We start from the raw sequence: 22,096 nt of genomic DNA, 5'->3' as shown, positions 1-22,096 counted from the left end.
ATCTGCCTGTAAATAATCCAAGGTAGACACAAAATGCTGGAGAAACTCAGCGGGTGAGGCAGCAGAGAAGGAATTGGCGACGTTTCATGTCGAGACCCTTCTTCAGACTCCATATACCTCCATATCCACGTGCCTAACCCAAAATCTCTTAAACAGCCACTATCTTATTGGCTTCAACCACCACATCCGGCAGCATGTTCCTGGCACTCACCACCCACGGTGTAAAAAAAAATAAAAACTTGCCCCACACATTTCCTTTACTTATTATTCACAATGTCAGGTATCTGGATCACACTAATCCATTATTCTTACAGTCAAAATTATTAAAATTAGCAGATTTGGTTGCATTTAAAACAGCACAGATAATGTTTAGGGCCAAAAATAAAAACTTACCTGGAAATATACAAAAATTATTAAATGAGCGAGTGGGGGGTTATAATTTAAGAAGAATATTTAATTTTAAGGTACAAAGAGTCCGCATGACCAGAAAAACTTTTTGTATTTCGGTCTGTGGAGTAGGATTGTGGAACAGTTTGAATGTGGAGTTAAAGCAATGTCCAAACATGAACCAGTTCAAAATAACATACAAAAAACTTTTTTACACAAGGTACAGGGATGAAGGGGATGGTTGACAAACAGGGGTTGGTGTTTGTTTATTATTTTGTTTATTATTTATTTATGTTTTTTGGTTACTTCATACATATTACTTGTAAGTGTATATCAGTTGTATGTATATATATGTTTGTATGCATCTCTAAAAATTGTCTGGGGTATTATTATTATTATTAATTAATAATTAAATATGGAAGAAGGGTTTAGGGAGAAGGGGTGAGATTAAATAAGTTATTCTTCTTCTCACTCCTTTTCGAGCTTGTAAAGAAAAAGTGTTTTAAAGACATTTAAATTTTGCTTTATGCTTTTCATTGCTTTGCAAATATTGCCTGGAATGTCTAATTGTTTGACTATTTCGATTTTGTTGTTGTTATTTATTCCTATTTATGTCTTTACTTGTTCGGAACAAATAAAAAATAAACAAATAAATAAACTTTGCTCCTCTCACCTTAAAGCTGTGCCCTCTAGCATTTGATATTTCCATCCTGGGAAAAAGGTTCCTACTGCCAGCCCTATCTATGCCTTTCATAATTTTATAGTGTAAATGCAAATTGTTCCTGAGATCTTCATCGCAGAGGACAATCTTCGGAAAAATTTAATTCTTAACTGGTTACAAGCAAAGGACAGAGGCACGTATTCCACAGCATGTGACTCGTCTACTGAAACTGCAAAGCCTTGCGTATCTGTCAGGCCCTTGTTATTTGTCCGATGGAATCTTAGCACGAGTAGTTTCGATGAAGCCAACATCATCCAGCCTACAATTCCCCAGGTGATTATCAGCCCATCCACTATACCAAAAATTCTTTCTCTCCACACCAGTGCACAAAAATACATCCACTTATTTTGCTAACATTACTCTAATAGCACGTTCCAAATGCTAAGTATCCACCACCAAGAAAAAGGGAACATTGCCACCTGCAGGTTTCCTTCTGACCCGACTTGGAATTATTTCACTGTTCCTTCACTGTCACAGGATCTAAATCTGCAAATTCAATACCCACTGAACACGGAGTTTTACAAGAGACATGTATGTGGTTCACAAAATGTGGTTTAACACCCTCTTCTCAAGGACAACAAATGGAGACACGAGAGAAATGAACCACAAATGTTGGCATTGCCAATAGCAATTAGAAAGTGAATAATTAAAAAAAGTATGCAAAATATTTTTCAGCTTCATTGATCTAAAAAAACAGCAATCCCCACATTGTCTCACAGCCGGGCCCCATTCCCATCTGCCCACTAACACTGTGGGCCCCATTCCCATCTGCCCACTAACACTGTGGGCCCCATTCCCAACTGCCCACTAACACTGTGGGCCCCATTCCCAACTGCCCATTAACACTGTGGGGCCCATTCCCACATGCCCACTAACACTGTGGGGCCCATTCCCAACTGCCCACTAACACTGTGGGCCCCATTCCCAACTGCCCACTAACACTGTGGGCCCCATTCCCAACTGCCCACTAACACTGTGGGCCCCATTCCCAACCGCCCACTAACACTGTGGGGCCCATTCCCAACTGCCCACTAACACTGTGGGGCCTATTCCCACATGCCCACTAACACTGTGGGGCCCATTCCCAACTGCCCACTAACACTGTGGGGCCCATTCCCACATGCCCACCAACACTGTGGGGCCCATTCCCAACTGCCCACTAACACTGTGGGGCCCATTCCCACATGCCCACTAACACTGTGGGGCCCATTCCCAACTGCCCACTAACACTGTGGGGCCCATTCCCACATGCCCACTAACACTGTGGGGCCCATTCCCAACTGCCCACTAACACTGTGGGCCCCATTCCCAACCGCCCACTAACACTGTGGGGCCCATTCCCAACTGCCCACTAACACTGTGGGGCCTATTCCCACATGCCCACTAACACTGTGGGGCCCATTCCCAACTGCCCACTAACACTGTGGGGCCCATTCCCACATGCCCACTAACACTGTGGGGCCCATTCCCAACTGCCCACTAACACTGTGGGGCCCATTCCCACATCAGGGCTGCCAACATTGGGTGAGAGTTGGGAGTGAGAAATTGCGAGAGACCAAGCCCGAGGGAGTATAGCGACCGGGGGGGGGGGGGGGGGGGGGGGGGGGGGGGGTGTCCCGGTCGCTATATGAAACATTTGCATTTTTCAGCTTGAAATTGTGCAATGTGGTGCAAACTGTAGCAAGTCTTTTAACTTACACTTGAATGCAATATATATGCTTTAAATTGGATTGGAGCGTTTTTGAAAGGGGGGAAGCTGTGCGATCACTGATCTTGGGGGTACCCGGTGAGGGAGTGGAGCAACCGAGTGGGGAGAGGGTGTGGAAGAAGGGTGTGTTCCCCCCCCCCCCTCCCAGGGTAGGAACTTTTTGAAATTTGATGTATTCAAATCATGTTTTAGTGCACTGTAGAAGTATGATTTCAATGTTTTTTGTATGAAGTATTTTTAAGAGGTAACTTTTTAAGGGGTAACTTTATCCACACAAAGGGTGTTGGGTGTATGGAACAAGCTGCCAGAGGAGGTAGTTGAGGCAGGGACCATCCCAACATTTAAGAAAAAGTTAGACTGATACATGGATAGGACAGGTTTGGAGGTATGGACCAAAAGCAGGTGGCATAGCTGGGACATGTTGGCGGGTGTGGGCAAGTTGCACCGAAGGGCCTGTTTTCACACTGTATCACTCTATGACTACATTATACCTCCACCATGCATGAATGCTTCAAAATCAAGTGATCGAGTTTTATTGCCATATACTCAAGCAGAAAATAGGTGCAGGAATAGGCCATCTGACCTTCGAGCCAGCACTGCCATTCAATATGATCATGGCTATTCATCAGTACCTCTTTCCTGTTTTTTCCCCATATCCCTTGAAGTCGTTAGCCCCAAGAACTAAATGTAACTCTCTCTTGAAAACATCCAGTGAATTGGCCTGCACTGCCTTCTGTGGCAGAGAATTCCACAGATTCACAACTCTCTGCGTGAAGAAAGTTTGTTTTCATCTCAGTCCTAACTGGCCCACCCTTTATTCTTAAACTGTGACCCATGGTTCTGAACGCCCCCAACATCTGGAACATTTTTCCTGCAGTTACAGCAAGTGAAAATCTAGCAGGCAAGCAGGATGCTTTCTCCAACCACCCCCATTTGAAGTCCACTATCTTCCACCATATCTACCCAGTGCTTGGTACTTACTTCCAGCAGCCACTGGTTGTCCTCCAGGATGCACCGAGCCGCAGCCTGATCCATGCCGGTCACCTGGGCGAATTCGGCACAGAGACTCTCACGGCAGCGGCGCAACGCTTTGACGCCTCCGACGGCCCGGGACTCTTGCACTGAGGCTGCTCCATGGCCGGAGCTGCAGTGAGCGACTCGCCAGCCCAGCAAACACTCGCCAGCCCAGCAAACACTCTCAAGACCCGCTCCCCGTCCGCATCTGTCCCCGCCGTTGCTTCCGCTTCCAACACCCGCGGCCCATGCAGTTGATATGAGTTTTTAAATTTTCGTTGATCACAGAATATCTCACAAGAGAAATTTGTGATCAGCGTGAGAATTTGGTGAAATGCGTGATTCTCACGCTCAATGCGTGGGAGTTGGCAGCCCTGCCTCTCTATCCCCCTCTCCCCCCTCTCTCTCTCCCTCCCACCTCTCTCATCCCTCTCTCTCCCTCTCTCCCGCTCTCTCCTCTCGTCTCACCCCTCTTACTCTCTCCCCTTCCCTCTCTCTTCTCTCTCCCCCTCTCTCCCCTCTCTCTCCCCCTCTTCCCCCTCTCTCTCCCTCCCACCTCACTCTCCCCCTCTCCCCCCCTCTCTCTCCTAACTCTCTCGCCCCCCTCTCTCTCCCCCTCTCCCTCCCACCTCACTCTCTGCCTCTCTCCTCTCTCCCTCTCCTAACTCTCTCTCCCCTCTTTCCCCTAACTCTCTCTCCCCTCTTTCCCCTAACTCTCTCTCCCCTCTTTCCCCTAACTCTCTCCCCCCACCCTCTCTCTCTCCCCCTCTCTTTCTTCTCTCTCTCCCTCTCTTCCCCCCTCTCTCTCTCTCTTTCCCCCTCCCTCTCTATCTCTCCCTCTCTACACACTCTCCCCTCTCTCTGTCTCTCCTCTCATCTCTCTCTCTTGCCCCCTTCTCTCCCTCATCTCTCACTCTCTCCACCATTTCTCCCTCCCACCTCACCCCCCCCCCTGGCTCTCTCTCTCCCCACTCTCTTTCTCCTCTGTCTCTATCTCCTCTTTCTCTTTGCCCCCCCATCTCTCTCTTTCCCCCCTCTCTCCCTCTTCTTTTACCACCCCTCTCTCTCTTCCCCCTCTCTCTCATTCTCTCCTACCCTCTCCACCCCCTCTCTTCCCTCTTTCCCCTCTCTCCCCCCCCCTCCCTCTTCTCGCTCTCCATTCACGCCCCCTCCGTCTCCCCTCTCTCTCTCCTCTCACCCCTCTCTCTCCCCCCCACTGTCTCCATGTATCCTTCCCCTCTCTCTCTCTCTCCACCTCCCTTTGAGAGTCTGTCCCTTCGGCACAGAGACTCTCGCGGCAGCAGCGCGACGCTTCCGACGGCTCCGCGGCCCGGGACTCTTGCACTGTCCGGAGTGCTCCATGGCCGGAGCTGCAGCGTCAGCCCTGCAAACACTCGACAGCGCTGCAAACACTCGCAAGTCCCGGCTCCCCGCATCTGTTCCCGCCGCTGGTTCTGCTCCCATCCCTCCCGCAGCCCCGGCTCTCCAACACCCGCGGATCATGCAATTTATCCGAGTTTTGAAATTTTCGTTGATCACAAAATTTCTCACCACTGAGCGTGAGAAATTTCTGATCAGCGTGAGGGCGTGAGAGTTTGCTTGAGGGCGTGAGTCTCATGCTCAAAGCGTGAGAGTTGTCAGCCCTGCCACATGCCCATTAACACTGTGGGGCCCATTCCCAACTGCCCACTAACACTGTGGGGCCCATTCCCACATTCCCATTAACACTGTGGGCCCCATTCCCACTAACACTGTGGGGCCCATTCCCATTCACAGGGCCCAGGTTCCCACATTCCCTTTCACACAGTGGGACTCCAGTTTAAACTAACCTGATACTATTTTGGAAGCATGCTCTTGAGGTTGCCTGATTGAAGTCTCTGGTTATTATGAACTAGGCCTTGGGGTACTTTGTTTCAAGGCTGTTGGTTACAGTGTGTAGTTCCTCAAATACAAGCTAAGCATCAGCCTGAGGTGGGATGTAGACTGCTGCCAGGATAACCAAAGTGAATTCCTGCAGCAGGTAGTAGGGACGACATTTCACTGTAAGATATTCCAGTTCTTGGAGGAGGAAGCTCGGCAGAACATTCGGACATGCTTTGGCTATGCCTCTTGTAATTTTGTATACCTCACTCAGGTTACCCCGAGCCTTTCCTGCATGAAGGAAAACCCCAGTCTACCTAGCCTCACCTCATAGCTGAAACACTTATTCCAGCAACATAGTCTGCACCCTTATCAGGCAAGCACATAATGTCTTCATGGGTGAACAGTCTGCTGGCACTACGTCTAAAGACTCAAATTTCAGGAGAACTGATTTATAGAAAACTTAAAATAAAAGTAATATACTTTTTTTTTTAAATGATATAAGCACTTTTAAAAATGATACGGCACGGTGGCACAGTGGTAGAATTGCTGCCTTACAGTGCCAGAGACCCGGGTTTGATCCTGACTACGGGTGCTGTGTGTGTGGAGTTTGCACATGCTCCCTGTGACTATGTAGGTTTTCTCTGGGTGTCCCGGTTTCCACCCACGTCCCAAAGATGTGCAGGTTTGTTGGCTAATTGGCTTCTGTAAATGGTCCGAGAGTAGGATAGAACTAGTGTACGGGTAATCATTGGTCGGCATAGGCTTGGTGGGCTGAAGGGCCTGTTTCCACGATGTATCTCAAAAATCACATTAGCAGACACAACAAATCCCTCTTTGTTGATGAAGATCTTAAGCGAATGAATAGATGCAGAGTGCAGGTGTTGCAGCAAGTATATACCTGTGATCCAAGATGGTTACGTAGGAAGAAGGGATCCCAAGGACAGCACAGCTCTGCACCAGTTCCTTCTTACGAACCTCTCCTTGATTGTAGAAGTTCCCTGAAAATATGAGATATGATCAGATCATAACAGTAATTCCAGTGCTAGTAATCAAAAGTGATTTTCCTGTCGTCAGTGCTGGAAAATAAAGAAGTTAAGTACATCAAGCTTCTTTTCACCATTCAATGAGATTATGTCTGATCCATCATCTACGACCTAACATCAGGACATAACTTAAAAGGCACCTTTCTCTTTATTCCCTTCTCTCAAATAGTGACATAACATTTACCACCCTCCAATCCAGAGTCATAGAGTTATAGTGTCATACAGCACCGAAACAGGGCCCTACGACCGAACTCATCCATGCCAACCAAAGTAGTAAGTAAGTTTATTGGCCAAGTATTCACATACAAGGAATTTGCCTTGGTGCTCCGCCCACGTGTAACAACATGACATAGAGTGACAGTTACGAATTATTCAGAAAACACTAAACATTAATAATAATAAAACATTAATGATAAAACACCATTGATCAAGCATGTGAATCAACAAAATACCAGATCAAAGGGAGGCTGCAGATTTTTGGCTGTTGAGTAGAGCAACTACTCGTGGATAAAAACTGTTTTTATGTCTGGCTGTGGCAGCTTTGACAGTCCGGAGTCGCCTTCCAGAGGGAAGTGATTCAGAGTTTGTGGCCAGGGACAGAGGGGTCAGAGATGATCTTGCCCGCTCGCTTCCTGGCCCTTGCAGTGTACAGTCCGTCAATGGAGGGAAGGTTGCACCCAATAACCTTCTCTGCTGATCGGACGATTCGCTGCAGTCGCCAGGTGTCGTGCTTGGTGGCCGAGCCAAACCAGACCATGATGGAGACGGTGAGAACAGACTCTACGATGGCCGTGTAGAATTGGACCATCATTGCCTGTGGCAGATTGTGAACAAAATGCCCCAACTAAGTCCTATTTGCCCGCATCTGGCCCATATCCCTCGAAATCTTTCCTATCCGTTGGAACTAATGTAGTGTCTAAGTAGTGTTGGAAACAACCCCCATTTCTTATTTATGACTGCAGGAGAGAACAATTTATTTTTAGTTTAGTTTAGAGATACAGCGTGGAAATAGGCACTTCGGCCCACCGAGTCCACGCCGACCATCAACTACTGCACACTAACACTATCCTACACACACTAGGGACAATTTACAATTTTACCAAGCCAATTAGCCTACAAACCTGTCATCTTTGGAGTGGGGGAGGAATCCGGAACACCCACACGGTCACAGGGAGAACGTACAAACTCCGTACAGACAGCGCCCGTCGTCAGGATCAAACCCAGGTCCCTGGGGCTATAAAGCAGCAACTCTACCGCTGCGCCATCGTGACACTTCATTTTCACTTCACCTATCTATGGAAAGGTTTACACTCGGTTTTAGTCTACATAGTCCCTGCAGGTTGATGCACATTCTCTCTTTTCCCCTTGTTAGCCACTGTTGACCGCACCTTCCTGTATTATTTTTGTGGGAGAAACAGAAATAAACAGTTGTTATTATTATAGGGGGGTTGCACGTAAGGTCATCGGGTCAAAGTGCGTGACGCACAGATCAGCTTCATCCTTCTGGAGGACATGGCAGCCTCCAACATACACAAAACGCGTACTTTCTTACCTGTTAAAAAATGGCGAAATGGTCAATCTTTGTGCTGTAAATAATTGTGGAAATAGGGGTAACCGTGAGAGACATTTATCCTACTTCAGAATTCCAAAAGTGAGGAGAAATGATGATAGAAACATAGAAACATAGAAATTAGGTGCAGGAGTAGGCCATTCGGCCCTTCGAGCCTGCACCGCCATTCAATATGATCATGGCTGATCATCCAACTCAGTATCCCGTACCTGCCTTCTCTCCATACCCTCTGATCCCCTTAGCCACAAGGGCCACATCTAACTCCCTCTTAAATATAGCCAATGAACTGGCCTCGACTACCCTCTGTGGCAGGGAGTTCCAGAGATTCACCACTCTCTGTGTGAAAAAAGTTCTTCTCATCTCGGTTTTAAAGGATTTCCCCCTTATCCTTAAGCTGTGACCCCTTGTCCTGGACTTCCCCAACATCGGGAGCAATCTTCCTGCATCTAGCCTGTCCAACCCCTTAAGAATTTTGTAAGTTTCTATAAGATCCCCTCTCAATCTCCTAAATTCTAGAGAGTATAAACCAAGTCTATCCAGTCTTTCTTCATAAGACAGTCCTGACATCCCAGGAATCAGTCTGGTGAACCTTCTCTGCACTCCCTCTATGGCAATAATGTCCTTCCTCAGATTTGGAGACCAAAACTGTACGCAATACTCCAGGTGTGGTCTCACCAAGACCCTGTACAACTGCAGTAGAACCTCCCTGCTCCTATACTCAAATCCTTTTGCTATGAAAGCTAACATACCATTCGCTTTCTTCACTGCCTGCTGCACCTGCATGCCCACTTACAATGACTGGTGTACCATGACACCCAGGTCTCGCTGCATCTCCCCTTTTCCTAGTCGGCCACCATTTAGATAATAGTCTGCTTTCCTGTTTTTGCCACCAAAATGAATAACCTCACATTTATCCACATTATACTGCATCTGCCAAACATTTGCCCACTCACCCAGCCTATCCAAGTCACCTTGCAGCCTCCTAGCATCCTCCTCACAGCTAACACTGCCCCCCAGCTTAGTGTCATCCGCAAACTTGGAGATATTGCCTTCAATTCCCTCATCCAGATCATTAATATATATTGTAAATAGCTGGGGTCCCAGCACTGAGCCTTGCGGTACCCCACTAGTCACTGCCTGCCATTGTGAAAAGGACCCGTTTACTCCTACTCTTTGCTTCCTGTTTGCCAGCCAGTTCTCTATCCACATCAATACTGAACCCCCAATGCCGTGTGCTTTAAGTTTGTAAACTAATCTCTTATGTGGGACCTTGTCGAAAGCCTTCTGGAAGTCCAGATACACCACATCCACTGGTTCTCCCCTATCAACGCTACTAGTTACATCCTCGAAAAATTCTATAAGATTCGTCAGACATGATTTACCTTTTGTAAATCCATGCTGACTTTGTCCAATGATTTCACCACTTTCCAAATGTGCTGCTATCCCATCTTTAATAACTGACTCTAGCAGTTTCCCCACTACCGATGTTAGACTAACTGGTCTGTAATTCCCCGTTTTCTCTCTCCCTCTTCTTAAAAAGTGGGGTTACGTTTGCTACCCGCCAATCCTCAGGAACTACTCCAGAATCTAAAGAGTTTTGAAAGATTATTACTAATGCATCCACTATTTCTGGAGCTACTTCCTTAAGTACTCTGGGATGCAGCCTATCTGGCCCTGGGGATTTATCGGCCTTTAATCCATTTAATTTACCCAACACCACTTCCCGGCTAACCTGGATTTCACTCAATTCCTCCAACGCCTTTGACCCGCGGTCCCCTGCTATTTCCGGCAGATTATTTATGTCTTCCTTAGTGAAGACGGAACCAAAGTAGTTATTCAATTGGTCCGCCATATCCTTGTTCCCCATGATCAACTCACCTGTTTCTGACTGCAAGGGACCTACATTTGTTTTAACTAATCTCTTTCTTTTCACATATCTATAAAAACTTTTGCAGTCAGTTTTTATGTTCCCTGCCAGTTTTCTTTCATAATCTATTTTTCCTTTCCTAATTAAGCCCTTTGTCCTCCTCTGCTGGTCTCTGAATTTCTCCCAGTCCTCCAGTATGCTGCTTTTTCTGGCTAATTTGTACGCATCATCCTTCGCTTTGATACTATCGGAAGCCGGTGCTCTAAACGACCAGGGAGACGGTGCGAGCCGGGGATGGATCAGCAGGTCCGTCCGCTATATCCGACATCTCTTTTAAACGGGTCCTTAAAATGAGGGTTTACTGTATGGTGTTTGCGAAAGTTAAGAGAAAAGATTGAGAGCATAGTTCATTATTTCACGACGTAGGGACACGATCGGAAAGAGCACTCGCCATGCCACCTGTGGTCACTCACGGAATTTCAACTGAGCTCTCAGATTCTTGTCCGGATTATAGGGGTGGATGGACCATCAGTTGCCGGATAATCAAGGTTCAACCTGTACCTGGTTTGTGATAGCCTGTTCTCCATTTGGTTGCTTGACATATTAGTCCAGAAAACCATGCTGAATGCCATTGTACCAAGTACTTGAATGGGGTGGAATATGCTAGTGTGTTCGGGAAAATGATCTCAATCGATATGTGGATAGCCCTACAAAACCCTCCCTTCTCCTGGGACAGGTGCAAGGGCAGGGGACTGAAGAGTTAATGGGGGAGAACTTTGTGACCTGTGACAAAAATTCTATTAAGTTCAAAATAATTATGGAAAACAAAAGGAATAGTCTACGTTGAAGTTTGAAATTGGAAAATTGGAAAAATACTTATTTTTTTGGTATTAGATAGGAACTTACAAAAGGTGATTGCTTGCAGGGTGCTGTTTGCAGGTAAAGGCACCTCCGGCAAGTGGGAAGCTTTTAAACAAGAGATAGGGAGAGTTCTGGGCCAGCATGTTCCTGTCGGATTAAAAGGCAAGGGTGGCAGGAGCAGGATGACAAGAGATATTGGGGCTCTAGTCAAGAAAAAGGAGGCAAGCAGAATTTGCTGGGATCAAGTGAATCAAAAGTATAGGAAGTGTAATTTAGTTTAGTTTAGTTTAGTTTAGAGATACAGCGCGGAAACAGCCCCTTTGGCCCACCGGGTCTGCACCGACCAGCGATCCCCGTACATTAACACTATCCTACACCCACTAGTGACAATTTTTACATTTACCAAGCCAATTAACCTGCAAACCTGTACGTCTTTGGAGTGTAGGAGGAAACTGAAGATCTCGGAGAAAACCCACGGGGAGAACATACAAACTCCGGACAGACAGCACCCGTAGTCAGGATCGAACCCGAGTCTCCGGTGCTGCATGCGCTGTAAGGCAGCCATGATCACATTGAATGGCGGTGCTGGCTCAAAGGGCCAAATGGCCTACTCCTGCACCTATTGTTTATTGTCTATAACTCTACCGCTGCACCACCCTGACCGCCCATGTGTAGAAATACAATAGGAAATCAGAAGGACAAAAAAGGGGACATGAGAGAGAACTTTAACAGATAAGGTAGAGGAGAATCCCAGGAGATTCCTCAACTTGGATGGGGAATCTTTGAACATAGAACATTACAACTAAAGAATAGGCCTTTCGGCCCACAATGACTGTGCCAAGACCAGCTCTTATCTATTTACATATAATCCATATCCCTCCATATCCATGTGTCGATCCAAAAGTCTCTTAAATGCCACTCTCCTATCTGCCTCAAGTTACACCCCCAACACCGCTTTCTAGCCACTCACCACCCTCTGAGTAAATCTGCACATCTGCTATACTCTTTTCCCCCCTCTCACTTTAAAGCAAAGCCCTCTAGCATTTGATTTTTCCATCCAGGGGAAAAGGTTCTGTTTACCCTCTCTATGCTTCTAGTAATGGTATCTACTTCCATCAGGTCTCTCCACAACCTCTGGCATTCCAGAGAAAAAGAGTCTGTCCAACCTCTTCTTGTAGCTGATACCACCTAATCCAGGCATCGTTCGGGTAAACCTCGTCTGCACCCTTTCCAATGCCTTTACATCCTTACTGTAATGGGGAAACTTATAACATCACACAATATTCCAAATGCAGCGGAACCAATGTCCTATAAAGCTGCATTATCACTTCTTGACTCTTATTCTTAACGCCCCGACCTATGAAAGCACGCATACGATATGCCTGCTATATTGCTCTATCTATGTGTTGCAATTTTCAGGGAATTATGGACTCGGACCCAAGATCCCTCTGTATATCAGGTTCAGGGGCCGTGGAACGTTTTTGAAAGTGGGGGGGCTGAGCGATCATTGATCACCAGCCTCTGGGGTACCCGGTGAGGGAGCGGAGCGACCAAGCGGGGGGGAGGATGTGGGAAGGTGGCACAATTATTATTTGTTGTTGTTGTTCGACCTCCAAAAACTGGGGGATAATACAGGCCATCCCCCAACTCAAAAAGTGGGGGGGATATACCCCCCCCCCCCCTCAGGATTGGCGCCAGTGCCTTCCACGGTATAGAAAATGTAACACATTTTTTAATTGTGTTATAATCTCTCTCTCTCTCTCTCTCCCTCCCTCCCGCTCGGCAGCTAATCACTTCGCTTCGTTCACTGCCCCATATCGCGACTGTGAACAGAGCTGTGCTTGGCCGATAAGCGGTGGGGAGGGAGGGTTTTGGGAGGGGGGCAGTCGATTTCCCCCACGGCTAGTCGTGGTTTTGCCGCGCTCATTGTGCGCTTGTCCTGAGATTCTGGATGGCGGAGGTCCTCAGAGGAAGAGAAAAATACGCATGAGGGCCGGATAATTTCGGGTTATGAAGCAGGTCTCATCAAAAAAGTGGAGGGGCTGCAGCCCCCCCAGCTCCACAGCGGTGTTAAGAGTCATGCCATTCATTGTATATTTTCCCCTTACATTCAACCTCCTAAAGTGCAAGACCACACAATTGTTAGGATTAAACCCCATCGACCATTTCTACACCCATTCTGTAGCTGACCCATGTCCGGCCTTCTTCACAGTCCGCAACCCCAGCAATCTTGGCGTTGTGTCAATTACTAACCAACTGTCCATCTACGTTTACATCCAAGTCATTTATATAAATCAGAAACAGCCGAGGTCACCGCACCGCCCTCTGTAGAACTTCACTGGTCACAGACCCCAGCCTTAATATTGCCCTTCCACCATAGCCCTCTGACTGTCAGTTCTGAATCCATAGACTGCAGTACTGCTTTCAATACCATGATCCACATCTCCAAACTCGTGGAGTTAGCACTCATCGCTGCAACTTCTGGCCAACAGACCACAGATCAGTGAGGATAAGGGACAAATCATCCTCCACGATAATCCTCACCACTTGTGCTCCACAAGGATGATTTCTCAGCCCCCCTACTATACTCCTTATATGGAAATGCTAATCCAACTCATACATTGATGGCGCTGAAGTAGAGATGGTTGATAGCTTCAATTTCTTAGGAATTAATATCACCTGCAATTTGTTCTGGATCAGTCACATCGAAGCAATGGCCAAGAAAGTACACCAATGTCTCTCCTTCCTTAAAAGGCTCACAAATTCCAGTATCTTCCCAACAACCATCACCAACTTCTGCAGATGCACATCAGCAAGCATTTTCTTGGGATACATCACATCATGGTTTGTAAACAGCTCCACCCAAGACCACAAGAAATTCCAGAGAGTTGTGGACACAGCCCAGTCCATCACGCAAACCAACCTCCCTTCTATTGACTCCATCTATACTTCACACTGCCTTGGCAAGGCCACCAGCATAAGAAATAAAGTGGACGAGCTTGAGGCTCAGTTAGAAATTGGCAAGTATGATGTTGTGGGAATTACAGAGACATGGTTGCAAGAGGGCCAGGGCTGGGAACTGAATATTCAAGGGTATACGTCCTATCGAAAAGACGGACAGGTAGGCAGAGGGGGTGGTGTAGCTCTGTTGGTGAGGAATTAAATTCAGTCCCTTGCTAGGGGTACCATTGAAACAGGGGATGTGGAGTCAGTATGGATAGAACTAAGGAATTGTAAGGGTAAAAAGACCCTAATGGGACTTATCTACAGGTCCCCAAACAGTAGCCTGGATATAGGGTGCAAGTTGAATCAAGAATTAAAATTGGCTTTTCGTAAAGGTAATGCTACGGTTGTTATGGGAGATTTCAACATGCAGGTAGACTGGAAAAATCAGGTTGGTATTGAACCCCAAGAAAGAGAGTTTGTGGAATGGCTCTGTGATGGATTCTTAGAGCAGCTTGTACTGGAGCCTACCAGGGAGAAGGCAATTCTGGATTTTGTGTTGTGTAATGAACCGGATTTGATAAGGGAACTCGAGGTAAAGGAGCCATTAGGAGGTAGCGACCATAATATGATATATTTTAATCTACAATTTGAGATGGAGAAGGGTAAATCGGAGGTATTACAGTTGAACAAAGGGGACTACGGAGCCATGAAGGAGGAGCTGGCCAAAGTTGACTGGAAAGATAACCTGGCACGGATGACAGTGGAACAACAATGGCAGGTATTTCTAGGAATAATACAGAAGGCGCAGGATCAGTTCATTCCAAAGAGGAAGTAAGATTCCAAGGGGAGTAAGGGGCGACCGTGGCTGATGAGGGAAGTCAGGGACAGTATAAAAATAAAGGAGAAGAAGTATAACATAGCAAAGATGAGCAGGAAGCCAGAGGATTGGGCAACTCTTAAAGAGCAACAGAAGATAACTAAAAATACAATACGGGGAGAAAAGATGAGGTACGAAGATGAGCTAGCCAAGAATATAAAGGAGGAGAGTAAAAGCTTTTTTAGGTATGTGAAGAGGAAAAAATTAGTTAAGACCAAAGTTGGACTCTTGAAGACGTAAAAAGGTGAATTTATTATGGGGAACAAGGAAATGGCAGACGAGTTGAACAGGTACTTTGGATCCGTCTTCAATAAGGAGGACAAACAATCTCGCTGATGTGACCAGAGGATCTAGAGTGACGGAGGAACTGAAGGAAATTCACATTAGACAGGAAATTATGTTGGGTAGACTGATGGGACTGAAGGCTGATAAATCCCAAGGGCCTGATGGTCTGCATCCCAGGGTACTTAAGGAAGTGGCTCTAGAAATTGTAGATGCATTGGTGATAATTTTCCAATGTTCTATAGATTTAGGATCAGTTCCTGTGGATTAGAAGGTAGCTAATGTTATCTCACTTTTTAAGAAAGGCAGGAGAGAGAAAACAGGGAATTATAGACCAGTTAGCCTGACATCGGTGGTGGGGAAGATGCTGGAGTCAATTATAAAAGACGAAATAGCGGCACATTTGAATAGCAGTTGCAGGAGCGGTCCGAATTAGCACAAATTTACGAAGGGGAAATCATGCTTGTCTAATCTTCTGGAATTTTTTGAGGATGTAACTAGGAAAATGGACAAGGGGGAGGCAGTAGATGTAGTGTACCTGGACTTTCAGAAAGCATTTGATAAGGTCCCACATAGGAGATTAGTGGGCAAAATTAGAGCACATGGTATTGGGGGTAGGGTGCTGACATGGATAGAAAATTGGTTGGCAGACAGGAAACAAAGAGTATGGATTAACGGGTTCCTTTCAGAATGACAGGCAGTGACTAGTGGGGTACAGCAAGGCTCGGTGCTGGGACCACAGCTATATATTAATGATTTATATGAAGGGATTAAAAGTAACATCAGAAAATTTGCAATGACACAAAGCTGGGTGGCAGTGTGAACTGTGAAGAGAATGCTATGAAGATACAGGGTGACTTGGACAGGTTGGGCGAGTGGGCAGATGCAGTTTAATGTGGATAAGTGTGGGGTTATCCACTTGTGGCAAAAACAGGAAGGCAGATTATTATCTAAATTGAGTCAAGTTGGGAATAGGGGAAGTACAACGGGATCTGGGGGTCCTTGTTTATCAGTCAATTAAAGTAAGCATGCAGGTACTGCAGGCAGTGAAGAAAGCAAATGGCATGTTGGCCTTCATAACAAGAGTTGAGTATAGGAGCAAAGAGGTCCTTCTGCAGTTGTACATGGCCCAAGTGAGACCCCACCTGGAGTATTTTGTGCAGTTTTGGTCTCCCAATTTGAGGACAGACATTCTTGCTATTGAGGGAGTGCAGCTATTGAGGTAGGTTCACCAGGTTTATTCCCAGGATGGCGGGACTGTCATATGTTGATAGAATGGAGCGGCTGGGCTTGTTTACTCTGGAATTTAGAAGGATTAGAGGGAATCTTATTGTAACATATAAGATTATTAAGGTCTGGACACGCTAGAGGCAGGAAACATGTTCCCGATGTTGGGGGAGTCCAGAACCAGGGGCCACAGTTTAAAAATAAGGGGTAAGCCATTTAGAACGGAGATCAGGAAAAACTTTCTCACACAGAGTGTTATGAGTCTGTGGAATTCTCTGCCTCAGGGGGCGGTGGAGGCTGGTTCTCTGGATGCTTTCAAGAGAGAGCTCGACAGACCTTGTAAAGATAGTAGAGTCAAGGGATATGGGGAGAAGGCAGGAATAGGGTACTGGTTGTGGATGATCAGCCATGATCACATTGAATGGCAGTGCTGGCTTGAAGGGCCGAATGGCCTACTACTGCACCTATTGACTATTATCTATAATCAAGGACCAGTCTCACCCCAGTCACTCCCTCTTCTCCCATCAGGCAAGAGGTACAGAAGTGTGAAAACGCATACCTCCAGTTTCAGGGACAGTTTCTTCTCAGATTATCATGTATCAGGCAACTGAACCATCCTCTCACTAACTAGAGAATGGTCCTGATTTAATATCTACCATGGATGAACTGCGAGGTACATTCACAGGTTAAGGCCAGGTCTGTTGCATACTAGTCAAACAATCCCGAGCGGTACAAGGCCTGCTATGATCTCCGCAAAGCCATCAAGGATGCCAAGAAATGATATCGGGACAAACTTGAGTCCTAGTATAATCACTCGGACACACGGAGAGTGTGGCAAGGTCTGAATAAAATAACTGGCTGCAATAACTGTCCTGAAGAAAGTCCATATTGCAGAAGAGGAAGTGCTGGGTGTCAAACGTATAAAGGTAGAATAATCCCCAGAACTTGATTGTGTATCCTAGGACATTGTGGAAAGCTGCAGGCTACTGGCAGAGATGTTTGTATCATTCATAACCATGGGTGAGATGCCGAGGAGACTACAGGGTAGCTAATGTCAAAGGTTTCAAAGATTTTTATTGTCACATGTACCAATTAAGGTACAGTGATTTGCGAATTACCATATAGCCATACGATAAAAAAGCAACAAGACACACAACCATAAAAGTTAACATAAACATCCACCACAGCGGACTCCCCACATTCCACACTGTGATGGAAGGCAATAAAGTCCAATCTTCTTACTCTTTATTCTCCCGTGGTCAGGGCAGTTGAACCATCCATCGGGACGGTCGAAGCTACCACAGCCAGCGGTCGATGCTCCCGCATCGGGCCGATCGAAGCTCCCATGTCGGTGCGGTCGAAGCTCCTGCGGCTTGGAGTTCCCGAAGTCGGTCTCTAATCAGAGACTGCGAGCTCCATGATGTTATGTCCGCAAGCACTCACGGTTGGAGTTCCAAGGTCGATCCCTGGTAAAGGGATCGCAGGCTCCGCGATGTTAAGTCCGTAGGTGGAGCTCTCAAAAGTCGGTCTCCAGCAAAGGTCGCCAACTGCTCGATGTTAGGCCGCAGTGCGGGCGGAAATACGATATGAAAAAAAAATTGTATCTCCGCCGAGGTAAGAGATTAGAAAAAGTTTCCTCCAACCCCCCCTCCCCACACGCACCCCCCCCCCACATAAAACAGGCTAAAGAACACTAAAAACGTACATTTAACACAGACTATTTAAACACAAAAGAAGGGACAGACAGACTGTTGGCTAGGCAGCCATGCACAGGGAGAAGTCAAGGATCTATAGGTTGGTGAGACTAATACCTGTGAGGGGCAAGATATTGGAAGGGATTATGAGAGACAGGATCAACATGTTCCATGTACAGTAAACCCTCGTTTTAACGGACCAGTTTATTGTGGATTTTGGTTATAGCAGACACACCTGCAATCCATCCCCGCCTTGCACCATCTCCCCAGTCACTTAGAGCCCCGGCTTCCAACATCACTCGGCATGGACCGGCAAGCACCTTCTTCACCCACCGCACGTTTTGGTTGACGTGGCTGTTGTTGTGGCTCACATTGTAGTCTCTGGGAACAGCACAGGACGCGCTCAGTCACCGTGGGGCTCCCTTCTCGCCTACCTTCTGCTGCTTCTTCCTGTCGGCCGTCGCTTTATCCGCTCCTTGCTCAGCCCCTGCCACCTTCTCTTTCTCCTGTTGCATTGTCCATCCGACCTCTATCTACCCCTCCCCCCCCACCCCACTGCCGCCTCCTCCTCCTCCTCTTTAGTCACTGACATATTCAACCTAGGTAGTGGAAGCAGGGAGAGGGGAGGGAGCCCTATGGCGACCCAGTGATGGCAGCGGCCTGAAGAAAGCGTTGTCCCCAGGGGCAACGTGAGCTGGAACAACAGCTACATCAATGGACCATGCAGTAATTGGTGAAGAAGTGCTCGCTGGTGCAGACCAGTGGCACCGGCACCAAGATTTAAGGTGAAAGGACACAAAGTGTTGGAATAACTCAGCAGACTGTATCAGTCCCGAGAAGTGTCACCTATCCATGTTCTCCAGCAATGCTGCCTGACCCGCTGAGTTACTTCAGCACTTTGTGGCCTTTTGTGCATTAACCAGTATCTGTAGTTCTTTATTTCAACTACATAAAATGATAATACCTTACTCGGTTATAACACAGTTGGCAAAACAGACACCATTCTCCCCCATATGGTCCATTATAACGAGGGTTTACTGTATACGCATTTGGAAAGACAAGGATTGCTTAGGGGTAGTCAGTACGATTTTGTGCTCTGAAATAGTGTCTCACCAATGTGATATAGTTTTTCGAAGTGGTGAACAAGAACACTGATGAAAGCATTGTGGTAGATTTTTTCTGCATGGAGTTGAACAATCCCTTTGGCAAGGTACTGCCGGATAGGAGATTAGAATCTCCAGGGCAAGCTAGCCAATAGATAAATAATGAGCTTGAAGGTAGGAGTTGAGGATGTTGGTAGTGTTGCTTTTCAGACTGGAACCTGTATCAATTATTGCTACAAGAATCATTATTAGGTCCACTGTTTGTTATTTATATTAATGATTAGGATGTGAATGTTGGTGGCATAGTTAGTAAATTTGCAGATAGGCTGGTGGCATAATGGATAGTACAGTGGTGAATCTCTGGAACTCTCTGCCACAGAAGGTAGTTGAGGCCAGTTCATTGGCTATATTTAAGAGGGAGTTAGATGTGGCCCTTGTGGCTAAAGGGATCAGGGGGTATGGAGAGAAGGCAGGTACAGGATATTGAGTTGGATGATCAGCCATGATCATATTGAATGGCGGTGCAGGCTCGAAGGGCCGAATGGCCTACTCCTGCACCTATTTTCTATGTTTCTATGTTACAGGTTAGATAAAAGTTACAGCGGGATCTTGATCAACTGGACCAATAGGCTGAGGCATGGCAGATGGAGTTTACTTCAGATGAATGTGACGTGGTGCATTTTGGTAAACTAAAGTAGGGCAGGAAATAGCCATTAAAGGATAGGGCCCTGGGGAATGTTGTAGAACAGAGTTCCAAGGGTGCAGGTATAAAGTAATATGAAACAGTGTGACGAAGAAGCCGTTTGGCACGCTTGTCTTCATCTGTCGGTGTATTGAGTGCAAGAGTTGGGGTGTCACTTTTAGTTTCTTATTGCTTTCTGAAACATCATGCATCTAAACCTCTCTCTTGTATTTCCAACTTAGCTCAGGCCCCCAAATCCTGGGCTCAGCCTTAAGGAGCAAAGAATTTAATACATTTACAACCAAATAAAAGGACCCAAGATAGACACAAAATGCTGGAGTAACTCAGCGGAACAGGCTGCATCTCTGGAGAAAGGTTTCGGGTCAAGACCCTTCTTCAGATTGAGGGTCAGGGGAGAGGGAAACTCGAGAAATGGAAAGGTAAGGTGTGAAAACCAGAGATCAAAGCAGACGGTAATCAAGAAAATGTAGAATGGTTCATGGTTGGCGGAGGGGAAGCTGACGAGGCATACAAACAGTAAAATTACTCAGGACAGTGAAACTAGTCAGAGAACTAGGTGGGAGGGATGGAGAGATTGGGAAGGCAATGGTTACTTGAAGATAGAGAAAATAATATTCATACCGCTGGGTTGCAAGCTACCCATGCGAAATATGAGGTACTATTTCTCCAATTTGCGTTTGGCCTCAAGTGACCTACAATTTATTCTGAAAATAGTGCCTCGGTACCACCCTTCCCAGATCCTCAGCCGGTAAACTGCCCTGCAGCCAGCCGGCCGGGTACGAGCCGGTGTGAAGCATAATGCTCACTGCACGGCTAGAGGCCGATCAGCCCTTCAAGCACTACTGACCTGTGGAGAGGCAGAGCAGGCGCACGGGCAGGCGGCGGCCCCCCAGGCGCAGCAAGGCCGGCGCGAAGAACATGCATTCGTCGTCCGGGTGAGCGATGACCAGCAGCGCCGAGGTGCCCGGGCCTGGCTCCACGCGGCTACGGCTGCGCTTCTGCCGGTAAATGTAGCGGATCCAGAGAGAATAAAGTAAACTCAGAGCCAACAGGCAACATAGGCCCACCATCTCCATAGCAACCGGTCCGGCCGGCCACTAGTCCGGCTTGCCGCATCGACCTGAAGAACAGTTCCGCACAGCAGAGGCGGCGCCTAAACCCACTCACACTTCACCCAGCTTCCATTTTCTCCCACCTAGACCTTTTTGTTTGGGTTTCTTCTCTCCCCCCCCACACACACATATCACCCAACTGCCATCTTCTTCCCACCTACACCTATTTGTTTGGGTTTCTCCTCCCCACCCACAGGACTCCCCTCTTTCCCTTCCTCCTATTTATTCATTATCTATTTATTATCTCCCTCATATGCAACCGATTGCACCCTTTTCTACTAATCATTTCCTGTTTACTTTCTCCACCCGACCGCTAACAACCCCTCCTCTCCTGGATCCACTCAGCACCTACCCCAAACCTTCCCTCGCCTCTTTCTGCCAGCGTACCCCCCCCCCCTCTACTCCATCAGTCTGAAGAAGAGTTTCAATTTTTAAGAAGCATTTCTATGGACAATTAAATCAGCGTGGTATTGAAGGATATGGTATATATGCTGCCGAAAGGGATTTGTGTCGATGGGAAAGAAAGTTGACATTGATGTGATAGGCCAAATAACCTGTTTCTGTGCTGTATGACTATATAACTCCTCCAGATCACATTGTTCCTCCACTATCATTCCTCCCTCTCACAAAGCCTCTCCTTTGGCACATACCTTCCTCCAACAACATAACACATACCCCTCATTTGCACCATCTCTCCCCTCCATCTTGCTGTCCCCTCCCAACAAAGTCCATCTTCTCCCATCAACCACACATAGCATCTCTTCCTGCACCCATTTCCCATTCAACACCCCACATACCCACTCAGCCTCAACAAGCTCACACCCACTCACATCCCAGCTGCATTTATTTCATCCCACATTTAATTTCCTTCCAATCTCCCATCAGCCCACACACACATTACCATACCCACATCGTAAAGTCAGACAGCACAGAAATTATGCCATTTGGTCCATCACTTTTATACCAATCATGATGAATGCTTACTAATCCAATTTGCCTGAATTAGGCCTATACCCTTTCTTACCCTAACACCCCCCCCCCCCCCCTTCATTTTCCCCAACCACATATCTCTCATATCCTGATCACTTTACGATAAAGCCCCACACCCCCCCCCCAAT

General features: G+C 46.8%; 1 protein-coding gene across 1 annotated transcript in view; it reads right to left on the bottom strand.

The window, feature by feature from the left end:
- The window catches only part of pigl (phosphatidylinositol glycan anchor biosynthesis class L), a 49,960-nt gene extending 28,211 nt beyond the window's left edge, over nt 1-21,749 (bottom strand). The window contains exons 1-2 of the mRNA XM_033045587.1: nt 20,714-21,749; nt 6,592-6,691 (exon numbers count right to left, since the gene is read on the bottom strand). Of these exons, the coding sequence (XP_032901478.1) occupies nt 6,592-6,691; nt 20,714-20,942 (329 nt within the window). The 5' untranslated portion in view covers nt 20,943-21,749. The remainder of the gene's footprint in view (nt 1-6,591; nt 6,692-20,713) is intronic.
- Between the last annotated feature and the right edge of the window lie 347 nt (nt 21,750-22,096).

The sequence above is a fragment of the Amblyraja radiata genome, chromosome 28 (assembly GCF_010909765.2).
Source record: "Amblyraja radiata isolate CabotCenter1 chromosome 28, sAmbRad1.1.pri, whole genome shotgun sequence".
Taxonomy (NCBI): Eukaryota; Metazoa; Chordata; class Chondrichthyes; order Rajiformes; family Rajidae; genus Amblyraja; species Amblyraja radiata.
Note: the sequence above shows the minus strand (reverse complement) of the source record. Positions and strands in the feature narration are given on the sequence as shown.